At 57.5% G+C, this 11,855-nt stretch overlaps 1 protein-coding gene across 1 annotated transcript in view; it reads right to left on the bottom strand.

Moving 5' to 3' along the window:
- PKD1 (polycystin 1, transient receptor potential channel interacting) overlaps positions 1-11,855 on the bottom strand; it is a 44,923-nt gene that overhangs the window by 26,341 nt on the left and 6,727 nt on the right. The window contains exons 3-9 of the mRNA XM_025048408.1: positions 3,762-3,833; positions 3,572-3,643; positions 3,146-3,315; positions 2,207-2,878; positions 1,895-2,078; positions 795-1,015; positions 341-456 (exon numbers count right to left, since the gene is read on the bottom strand). Of these exons, the coding sequence (XP_024904176.1) occupies positions 341-456; positions 795-1,015; positions 1,895-2,078; positions 2,207-2,878; positions 3,146-3,315; positions 3,572-3,643; positions 3,762-3,833 (1,507 nt within the window). The remainder of the gene's footprint in view (positions 1-340; positions 457-794; positions 1,016-1,894; positions 2,079-2,206; positions 2,879-3,145; positions 3,316-3,571; positions 3,644-3,761; positions 3,834-11,855) is intronic.

Genomic DNA, 11,855 nt, shown 5'->3' with positions numbered 1-11,855 from the left:
GGGCTTCACGAGGCCCCCATGAGTTTCACTCAGGAAGAAAAGTCAGGTCAAAACCATCTATGTGCAGCAAGACCACCAGCATGGTTTTTTAAAAAAATTCAGACATGGAGAGAAAAGGCTTAGGATACTGGGTATCCTCTCCTGGATACTGGGATGGGGGCTTCCCCCCCCCCCCCGCCCCCCCGCATGACAGCATATTTTCTAATCCATCTCTACTGGACACAAAGGATGTTAAAGAGACTCAGGAAAAAAAGCAGCTTGTTTTTAAAAGAAACACACAGCAGCCAAGGTAAGCATGATCTCCAGGCTGTGTCCTGAAGTAGGGTCATGGTCGGCCTACCTCGACGAGCTCCTGGGGCGCTGAGAGCGCCTCCTGCTGAGCCAGGGGGCTCAGGGGTTCCTGCAGGTCTCCGCTTGGCGCCCCCACGAGGAAGTTCTCCGAGTCCCACACAGGGCCTGGGGTGGCAAGTGTGCAGTGAGGTACTGGTCCCAGGCCGAAGAGGAGAGTGTCCTGGCAAGGGTGGGATTGTGACACCTGGCGGTAGCCCCTCAACTCCTTCCACCTTTGCCTGTTTCTTACAGCGCAGGCCCAGCTCAGGAAGACAGTAGGTGCTCAGTAAACACCTAATGAACACTGACTAGCTAAGGAGCCTTGTGGGGAGGTAAAGGAAGCACTGTCCTAGCCAAGGGTAGGAGAAGCTCCAGGGCAGCCAGGAGACTGTGGTTTTTGAGGGGGCAGTTGTCCTGATCCAGGGCAGAAGGCACTCCCCGGCCCCCCAGTAGCCCCAGCGCACCTCCAGGCCGCAGCTCACAGACATAGCTATGTGACGCCGAGCACAGGTCCGTGTTGCACTGCCCGGCAGGTCCAAGCCTCACACAGCGCTCTGCTGTGGCGGGGTGTGGCTCCCCGGGCAGCCAGTTCTGGCAGCTCTCCAGGCTGAAGGCCTCACCCTGCGACAATGTGCCTGCCTCAGTGCCTTCCACAGCCGAGAAGCCAATCCACACGTCTAGGCTCCTGCAGATGGTGGGGAGGGTAGAAACTCAGGGGCTCCCTAAAGATGGGTGCCCCTCTACCCACCCTCTCTCTGGGGGCAGGCTCCTCACAGCAGCCCCTCGAGTGGGCTCTGTCCCTGTTTCTGCTTTTCAGATGGGCAAACCAAGGCTCAGAGACAAGACCTGGCAAGGCCTAGTGCCCATACAGATGCCCACAGCATACAACTAGGGGCCTAGCCAAGGAAGCTCCGCCTCGATCAGACCCACAATTGTGCCCTGTGGGGAGGCCCTGGGTGTAGCATTTGGGAACCAAGATACCTACACATCAGCCCCCAAACGGGCTACTCCCCACACCTCTGCCAAGGTAGAAAGACCTTCCTAGAAACAGGGCTTGTAGACACATGGGTAGGGATGGATTCAAGGATAGACAGAACGACAGAGGGACAGGCAAGAGGACAGGGATGGATAGGAACAGACATAGAGACATGCAGAAAGACAGAAAGAGGGACAGGCAGAGCAACAGGGATAGGCAGAAAGAAAGGGATGGACAGGGACAGGCAGAAGGAGAGGGACAGGGACAGATATAGGCACACGGAGAAAAAAATGAGGTGCTAAGAGCCAGGTGATGGGACCGAGCTACTGCCCATTAACCGGTGACCCTGGGCAATGGCCTTGACCACTCCAGGCCTCAATTTCCCCTTGTTGACACTGAGTATGTACAGGGTATACTTTCACAGTCTGACTGGCCCCTTCCCACACAGGGATGAGGATCTGGCCTTCACCACACCCCCAAAAGCCATGGCAGGTACTGAGGCCTCTCCAGCCACTCCCTTCTCTCCTCATGACAGGGTTCTGGGGATCCCTCCAAACCTCTCAGCCTATTGGCGGTGGGGGCAGGCACCTGGTGACCCGGGAGACCAGGAAGTGCTGGATGGCAGGACTGTCCACCATGGCGAGGGCGGCCCCGGCCCAGGCCCGGCACTGCTCCTGCGCCTGCAGCCAGGCCGCCTTCTCCGCCACCAGGCGGTAACAGTGCCCATTTCCAGGGAAGACCTCGGTGTCGGAGGGGCACAGCGGGTGCACCACTGGGAGCCGGCGGGCAGAGAGATGGGGCATCAATGTGTGTCCACTTGGGACTCTGCCCCACCTGCCCCCGACCCCAGGGTGATGAATAAAAAGGGTGGCTCAGGCCCAGTGGCAGGGAGGCACCCACCTTGGGCCGGCTCCTCGTTCAGGGCCACAATGCTGTAGGTGGCCTCAAGGCCTGAGCCACCACGATTTCGGATACCAAGCTCAAGGGTCTCATCGCTGTGCACTGAGGCTGGACATATGAGCTCCAGGGTAGCAGGAGCTGCCTCCACTTGCACTTCTGTCCCTAGCCTAGCTGAGCCAGCCCCCAGGGTCAGCACAGCTGTCACTTGATAGTGCCCGGGCAGTACATAGCGGTGAGTGGCAGTCGGACCAGTGATGTCCACTTCAGGGGAGCCATCGCCGAAGTCCCAGTGTGTGGAGCTGATGGGCAGTGAGGCAGTGATACGGAAGGCTGCTAGCTGGCCAGAGGCCAGGGGTCCTTGGGGCCCCACCAGGGCGGTCCCTGGGGAGGCAGGGAAGACATTCTGGAGGAGGGTGGGGCCCCTGCAGGCAGGGGTATGGGGCAGTGGGGAGCCAGAGCAGAAGGGCAGGCAGGCGGAGGAGGTGTTGGGGGGTTGGGCCACCCCGCACAGGCAGTGGCCCTGCTCTGAGAGGGCTGCAAGGTCCTGGCCAGCGGAAAAGCAGAAGGCACTGCAGGCCTCGGGCAACAGCGGGCCCTCATGGGCAGCTGAGAAGGTCACCAGCGCCACAGCGCCCAAGCTGTTGTTGGGGAGGCAGGCGACATAGTCCTCACCTAGAAGAGACAGATGGCTGCCTCTCATCTCCCATTCTAGATCCCAAATCACCTCCCACAATGTCCCTCGGGTCCAGAGGGCCTTCCTGACCCCTACCCAATCAGTCTGTCTCCATCCTGTAATTATTTGCCAGTGCATCTGTTCCCCAAGTTCCCATCGACTACCCTCCACCCCAGGTTGGCAATTTCTGAGTGCCTGTGGGGTCCCTCCTTGGCTGAACTGCCTGCAGGGAAGGACCAAGCTGGCTCTGCCACACCCATACTCACCACAGCCACTACCAGACAAGGGGACTTGGAGAAGGGGCCGGCCAGCCAGGGGGCCAGGCCCCGCGCATGTGGCCGCCTCAGGCTGCACTACATGGACCTGCTGCTCCTCTGCCCAGCGCGGCAGCCACGCCAGTCCACAATCACACTCCAACGGGTTCCCGCTCAGGTTTCTGTGGGAGAGGCAGGGCCGGGAGCTCAGTGGACAGTGGGGTAGGTGTGCAGGACCAGGCCTGAACCCCCTGACAGGTACAGCCTCCTACCACCCCTGTGGCCGCCTGCCAGGCCCTGCTCCAGCAGGCAAGCAAATGACCCAGGATCTGGTCTCAAACTAGGAAACAGGTATGAAGGCTAGGATAGGAAGGCAGGGGATTGTTGGGAGGGCCACGGGCCCAGCCGCTTATACCCACCAAAAACAATGCAACTTACATTTCACTTAAATTAAATAAATTAGCAAATGTTCCTTCTTCTAACGTAGAAATCCTGTTGTTGCTTATGTCCCTGGAAGAAAGGGGATTTGCCAGGATCTGAGGGATGCCCCGATAACCGCAATGGTGACAAGTAGCTGCCACGTGCCCATCCTTCGGAATCCCACAGCTGTGCTGAAGAGTACACTCACAGCTCTGTCAGTGCCGAGAGGTTCGCCAGGAGCCCAACATCTAGTGCCCGAAGCAGGTTGTGGGAAACATCCCTGAGGAGCAAAGCAGTCACAGGTCGGTACTAGAGCTCTAGGCAGGGCACAAAGCCGACTACAGGCTCATCTCAGATGCTTCCCAGCACCCCCAAGCTATGGCCTCCCATCCTTGGAGGTCCCTATTCCTAGGGCCAGAGTGGAGAATCGGAATGACCTCTGTGTACCCTGCCACAACGGTCTCCAAATAGATGAGGCCTGGGCCTCCCATCCACAAAGGGCAGACTTCACCCACCTCCACACACGGTTTGGAACACACTAGGATAGCCCAGGGGGTCTCCTGGGACAGAGGCCCAGCTGCTGCCAGCTGGGGGCCAGGGAGCTCTGAATGTCCCTGAATAACAGGGAGGAACTCTGTATCACAGTGACGATGACTCACCACAGCCACAGACGATGACTCCCACCCCAGCCCCTGACCACTGCTCCTCCTTGGAGAATCCTGTGGAACCCCGTATCATAGTGATGATGACATATTAAACCTCAAGATTAACACACAAAAAAAACCCATATGGCCAACAAGATAACATACGGGTGCCATGGGAAGTGTAACTGGGCAAGAACCTCAGAGAAAGGTTGAAACATGGACTGACACTGAAATTGTGCTGCATGTGTTAGAGTGGATGGACTAGCCGATGAAAGCAAGGGAACCTAGTGAAACAGTCACCCTGCAAGAATCTGGAGAGAGAGAGAGACAGGACTGACACGTCAAGGACACGTTCTTTAGCCAACAAACCTACTTTCCCTCCTGGCCCAGAAGGGGAAGTCACAGTCGCCCCTGCCCATCCACCCTGATTTTTAGACCACTCTGACTTGGTAAACACCTCCAGTCACCTGACCCACCCCACCCTCCTTGTCCACTCCTCAGGCTCCAAGTCTGTGTACCCCGCCACAACGGTCTCCAAATAGATGAGGCCTGGGCCTCCCATCCACAAGCCTCTGCCCTTCCAGGTGTCACTACTTGCCCTCTGATGTCCCAGAATACCTCCTCTCACCAGACCTGTCTTCCCATCAATGACTACCCAGTCATGCAGAGACCAGAGGTCTACTGATGCCTCCAGGCCTGCCAACTCAGTTCCTAAAATACTCAGCCTTTCCCACCCTATCCCAGCTGCAGCCTGGTCCAAACCCCCATCTCTTGCACCTGCCCCTACTATCTGAGCTCCCATGGCATTGGGAGCATTGGGTGGGGCGGGGGCGGGCGGGAGGGGCGGAGTCCTGAAGCCCAGCTCCCATTCGTCACTCTCTGGAATAGGCCCTGCTTTCTCCAGCCTACTCCGAACACAGCAGGAGCTTACTAAGAACAGGCTGGTATGAAACGGGGACCTCCTAGGAGCCAAGGCACCGAGCTAGGCCTCTGGGCCTCCACACATGCAGGCCCCAAGGACATGGGGGACTGGGGGAGACAGGGCCCCAGGGTTTGGCAGGCTGCAATGCATGGCACAGTCCCTCCGCTCATGATGTCTAGGACCACATTGGAACCAGGCTCAGGAAATGACCCCCACCCCAGCCCCTGACCACTGCTCCTCCTTGGAGACCAGCTGACCACAAGGGACCTCATGGTGACCAACACCCATGAATACTAGCTACCTGCCAAGGTCAGGGGCCGGGGGCTGTATCTCAGCTAGGCTGCTCCTACTATCCTGGCTCCCGACATAGGCAAGGAGCACCTGAGCGACTTTTAGAAGGGTATCACTGGCCTCTGAGTGACCAATGTGGGAAGCCAAGCCCAGAGGGGTTCTTGTCCCCTTGCGGCTTCCACTAAGGGGGTGTGAGGAGGTGGACTGTGGGCGCAGTCAGCCAAATCCAGGGAGCCAGGTCTCTCTCTCTCTCTCTCTCTCTACAAAGTGCAGCAACCATCAGGGGACTCAGTGCTGAGCGGACAGCATGTGGACATGAAGTGCTCAGCAGACTCTGGCCTCAGCCTGCCTGGTGAGGCAGGCCACAGGCAGCCTCAGCAGGAGGATGTGGGCGGCAAGCGAGCAAGACCACGGTCCACCAGTGAATCAGGGGCTCCACAAGAGGGTCTGCTAGTAGAACCTCAAACATGATTAAACAAGCTGGCAGAATAGGGGGTGGGTGGGTCCTCCTGGTGGTGGTGAGAATTCTACAAGACTGGACTGGGGTCCTATGGGGCAGGGGGAAGCACTGGGAGGTGACAAGACTCATGTCATCTTCCCAAGAACCAGGGATAGGGCTAGGAGGGGTCATGCCTGCTTTAAAAAAGAACATGTGGTCTCTCCCAGCACAGGCCAAGGCCCTTCACTACTGCACACAACAGTGTCCACAGCTAGAATGCTGGCATGTCCATACTATCCCCAGGGTGGGAAGGGACAGGCCAGACAAAGGAAAAGCAGCCAGACTCCTACTCCTTGGTCAATGACACCCTAAAGTTCAGTTACACCTAAGTAGGGAAATTCCCAGTGGCTGAATTAAGGACAGTAGTAGAATCTGTGTCTGAGAAGGAATCGGGCTGCAGGAACCAAGAAGCAACAGCCTTGGGAAGTATGATGATCCAGAGAGATGGCCTGGGGTACAGAATGGCAGCACGAGCGTGAGTGCAGGCATGAGACACAGGCTAAAGGTGCCAGGGAGAGCTTCCCAGCCCAGGCCTCAAATAGAGGAAAGAAAGAAAAATCCCTAAAATGTTTTTTTTACATCCGTTTTCTGGAAAATTCATCATGAGTGGCAGCTGCTGGGTGCCACCTGTGGTGCCTGAGAAAACAGGGTGTGATGGGGGCAAGTCACCCTCAGTGTACCGGCTACTTGGCCAGCAACCACCTGCCTAGCGAGACACAAACAGGCTCACTGGCCCTTGGCTCCAGCATACCACTGAACCAGTTAAGCCCTCTATCTGGCTGTGCCTAGCCCAGCAGCCCCATCGAGATTTCCCCACGTGCGCTGGCCAAATGCTCCCTGTATGCCAAGCCCCCGAGCCCCTTTTCTCCAATACTACCTGGGCCTCGCTGGCCCATGGCGCAGAGCATATGACAATGAGCCTCAGAACCCTGCTGGCAAAACTACCTCCCACAGAGGGCAGAGCCAGGGGCCACGACACAGGCCCCACAACTTCTCCCTTGTGCAGGAACATCTGCATGGGGTAACAGTGTACACTGGGAGGGATGGGGGCCAGAGAGGACACTGGAGAGGTCACTGGAGGAGAAGTCACTGGGAGGCGGGGTTGCTGGAAGGGGACATGGGTGGAGTCCTCATCCAGCCCCATAGCTCTGAGGCCCTGAACAGCCACTTTCCACATCTCCATCTGTTTTTGCCATCACTGTTCTGGGGGAACGCCAAGGTGGCCACAGGCCAGCCTCATATCCCCTCCAGCCCCTCGGGCTTCCTCTGCACCCCCCCAGATGACATCATCATAGTCTGAAGTCCTGCCCCCACACTCGGGGGTGGAGAGGACACAGCAGGCCCAAAGAGCCACCTACAGGAGGCTCCCTGTGGGCAGAGGCTGGCCAAGAATTCAGCTGCCAGCCCCACAGAAAGAGAGCCAGCAGCATGGTTGGACAGCACCCTGAGAGGTCCTGGGCCAAGCAGGGCCCACCCTCTAGGCCAACTGAACAACCCCCTCCCGAGGCCCCTGCAAGGCTCAAGCCAGTAACTTCCAGGGAACCCCCTCCTCCCAGATCAAGGCTGGAGAGGTCAGGCCAGCTGGGGTTGAAAAGAAGGGGTGACCTGGGGAAAGGCATACAACCATGACAGCACAAGACACGTGTCACCTTCCCAGGAACCAGGGATAGGGCTAGGAGGGGTCCCACTGTCTGTAGCACTAGACATGACCCCTATGGTCAGATATATGGGCTCTCACACCCAGCTCAGCTCTCTGCTGTCCCCTCTTCTGTTCAGAGAGAGGCAAGTGTGTTGGGAGAAGAGAGAAGACCCCTGGTCCACCTCACAACTTGGGCCATCTTTCTCCAACCCCCACAGTGCCCAGTAATCATTGGAAAGCCCAGTCTATCCCCATGCAGGGATGGTCCCAACTCCCCCTGCCTTCCAGATCAAACATTCTCAAGGGGAGGGCACCAGCCTTCCTTGGGCCTTCATCCTTGTCCTCAGGGCTCAGGTACCCAACAGCACATCCCTGTGCCTCTGGCTCTGATTTTCCTGCTATAAACAAGAGCTGAGGCAGGGGGATGCCTGCTTCCAGCACCAAGCTGAAGGTACCCAAGAGAAGGTACTGGGGGCTCCCTATCTGATGGACAAAGGCAGCTCCCTCTACCCTCCCCACACAGAGCTCTGCCCCTGGTTACATCCCATGCTATGAAGAGGGATGGGAGGGGACAAGAGTCTCAGGGCCCCAGCAGGGCGAGATGGAAGAGGGCTGAGACTATAAAGGTAAGTTGGTGTTGGAGGTGGAGGCCAAAGAGAAGGTCCTGGAGACAGCAGGTCTGGAACATTCCCTGGGCAGCTCTGAGGGCAGTCACCTTTAGAGTTGAGGAAACAGAGCCCCCAGACAAGCCAGGACTCCGTTCTGCAGTCCAAAGCTGCCTGCTTCCTCCTCTGCCAAGCAAGAGAGTGGCCTGGGTGCCCGCTCTCCAGTCCAAATGCTGGGCGGGGTCTGGGGGCCAGCCGGAGCCCCCAAGGAAACATCTGCACATTCCAGACGCATATGGTCAGCGACGGGGGCCAGTGCCAGGCCCCAGCCCAGCACCCCCACCCCGGTGCTGGCTGCCTCGCTGGAAACAGAGCTTGAGAATGAGCTCTGGAGGGGCCGCCTGCACATGTTATGTAACCTGCTCCTCCCAATCCAGCAGCTGTCTCCTCCCTCTGACAGGACCGTGTAGCGGGTGGCAGGCATCCCACTCCCCATCCAGGGCCCAGGACTCTAAACTCCTCCCTCTACCTCCAGTCCTCCTGGCTCCTGAAAATGCAGCCTCAGTGGGCCCTGCTGCTGTGAGCTGAGCCAGTCTGTCCTTTCCCTGGAGGCCCCACAGGCTCTTAGGAAAAAATAGTTTCCCCTTGGCCCAGCAAGGGGGATACCTAAGATGCTCCCTAGAAAGCCAGACCCAGGCAGAAGGGAAGAGAGGCCACAATGTGCTAGTCTCGGGCCCCTCAGGGTACCCCTGCCAACACCTTGGCCCTGAGGCCTGACAGTACCACCACTTGCCAGCTCACCACCTCACTAATGGCTTTTTTCAGCACGAGGGACAGGCGGCCGGGAGCCCAGCACCCGCACCAGTTTGAGTGTAATAACCTCATTCTGTTTTCATTCCCTTCTATTTATGGAGAGTGAGGCTGGCTTCCAAGGCCGGAAATGGTGACGTTTAAATTAATAAATTCAAGTTTAGGAGAGAGTTGATTTGAAGAAAAACATGCGGAGATGAGCTGGGGAGGTGGGCAGGGTGCAGGCCTGCCAGGGAAAAGCAGCAGGGAGGGCCCACCAGAACCACCTCAGATATATGCCCAAGACACCCCAACCTGACTCCAAACTAGGGCCCAAGGAATCAGCAGCAAGATGTCCCTCCACAGCCTCCAGGTCCCAGGGCATTGGACCAGCAGGAGGTACCCATTTCATAGGGCATTTTGTGGGGATCCTTCATGGAGCTTTGCTATCCCACAATTGAACTGTCACCAGGATGAAACTTGGGTATCTGGTGCGGTGACATTGCCTGTCTGCCTGCCTAGGATGCCCCTGGGACCACAAGCCAGAACAGAGAGGGGAGCCTCAGGCAGAGATGAGACTGGGGGCATACTCCATAGCCTGGCCCTGAGGGTGGGTGTTCTGAGATCAGCTACCCTGGGGGCATTAACAGACCAGGGTGGGGGCCAAGGTCTGGGAAAGAGGGGGCCCGCCCAGGAGAGGGGCCCAGCTTACCCTTCCACCTGCAGCTAGAGATTTGGGACCTCCCTTATAAGGCCAAGGGAGGAAAAGGATCAGTACTTGGGAGCCCCAGGGCACTGCACTCAGCTGATATGTCCCTTTGAACTCTGGCCTGTCACAGCCAGCCAGGGCAGAGGCTGTCCCATCCCCTCGACAGATGGGAATGCTGAGGTTCAGGGAGGCCGCCTTCCTCACTCCACTTTTGCCTCCTCAGAGTCTGAAGAGTGAAGAAGAAAGGCAGCCGGGGATCTCCCTACTCTGGCAGGGAGATGGCACAAGGCCTCTGGCTTTCCAGGGGAAGAAATATCAGTCCAGTGTAACCAGCAATCCCAGCACCCACTTGCTGCTGGGCATGGCCAATGGCATGACCCAGCCTGATGCCAGGGCTACAGGGCAATTTGGAGGCACAAGACCCTGGAGCTACCGGTGCTATTAGCCTTGTCCTGAGCCCTGGCCATCCTTCCCCTTCCTCGACAAGAAGGAAAAGCTGGCTCTGCCCTGTCTTGGGTGGCCCCACAGGCTACAGGAGTGCGCTCTATGCCTTCAGGGCATGGGAGCTGTTAAAATCAGGGTTGCCACACTTTGCCAGGCCTGGGCCAACAGGGTACCTCAGGGAGAGAAAGAGCCCTACCATCTTGGCTCCCAAATGCAGTCCCCTCACTGGCATCGGCAGCTGGGCACCACTGGGCCCCTTAGCGGAGACCGCTGCCAAGCCATAAAGAACGAGGTGTTCCGGGAAAAGGACGTGAGCTGCATTTTCCAGCTGCCTTTCACTCAGCAGCACCCCCGCCTCACGTGGCCCACCCCATGGAAGCTCCACCGCCTTGGCCAGCTCGAGATGCAGGCTCTCAGTACACAGGCCCAGGCCCAGTGTGCCTGAGCCCTGATGCTGCTCACCCCAGACAATGGCAGGAGAAACAGGATGTTTTAATTCCAGAATGCACATCGGGCTGGGCTCACTGGGTTCTCGCTGTTGGCGCGGGCCACCACACAGTGTTCCAGAAAAGAAAACGTGCATCTCCATCCAAAATGGCTTCTTCACTGGAAACCAAACCTCAGCCAGGGTCTCCCTCTGGGGCTAGGGTTTCCACACTCCCTACCCATGTGGCACAGGGGCAGCTGGGAGGAGTTCCGGATGGGATCACATCTGGCAGCACTGCCCATCCCAGCCAGTTGTAATAGAGGTAGACCCAGGGCACGGCCTATGGAGAGAAAAGGAGACCCCAATAGGAAGCCTACAAGATGACACTCTGGCCTCTGGCCTGCGGGGCAGCAGGGTGGGGGAGCCGGAACTACATGATGAGCCAGCAGAGAATCAGGTAGGAGAAACAGTCTGGTGGGCACCAAGTGCACCTTCTCTAAAAGCACCTGCACCAGTTAGTTCTCCCAATGAAATCACAAAGATGTGCCATTTGTGCGACAGTTGAGGTGGCAGCAGGGCTGACGTGCTATGGGGGCGGTGAGCGGCTTGCATGCTCACAGGCTGCAAGGGTGCCATGTCAAGAACAAGCTGCACTTGAGAGCTCACAGTGCTCTGTTCACACCTCATAACTTCACTGTGTTACATATCCCCACTTGAATGCATCAAAAACACAAACGCTTAACACTCAGATAAAAACACAAAAGGAATGTTTCAGGCATGATCAATCCAGACAGCCGTGTGACCCTGTGTTGAAGGCACCTCTGAGATCAGACCAGATGGCTGGCTTCTGGACGTGGGGTCTCCCTGACTGGGTGCTAAGGGGTGCATAGGAGTCTGCCTGCTCAGACTGTGCTTCTCCTGTCTGCTTCGGTGTTTGGTCTCAGCAGTAGTCACTGGCACGTGTGCCCTAGCCTGTGGCATTTCTCCTCAGGCTTTCCTGTCCTGTCTGCTCTGCAGCACAGCGGGTCTTAGGGACCCATCTCTCCTGGTGACCAGTACTTGGGGAGAAGGTGATGAGCTCTGAGAACATGATGGGGGAGGGCCACCTTGGCACCATACACCATCATCTCTGAAACCCCACACCCATAAAGCACATCCACTCATGGTACCCACTTCATAGGTGAGGAAACTGAAGCTCAGAGAAGCTGAGTGACTTGACCAAGGTCATAAAGAAAGTATAAGACTGGGATGTGAACTTGTCTGACCCAGTGCCTGAGTCCCCTACTCCTAGGCTCCCATACCTCCCTCCTTGAATCAGACAGGGTCAGCAGGA

Source organism: Pteropus alecto, unplaced genomic scaffold, assembly GCF_000325575.1.
Source record: "Pteropus alecto unplaced genomic scaffold, ASM32557v1 scaffold44, whole genome shotgun sequence".
NCBI lineage: Eukaryota > Metazoa > Chordata > Mammalia > Chiroptera > Pteropodidae > Pteropus > Pteropus alecto.
The sequence above is the reverse complement of the archived record's forward strand: the minus strand, read 5'-3'. Positions and strand labels throughout refer to the sequence as shown.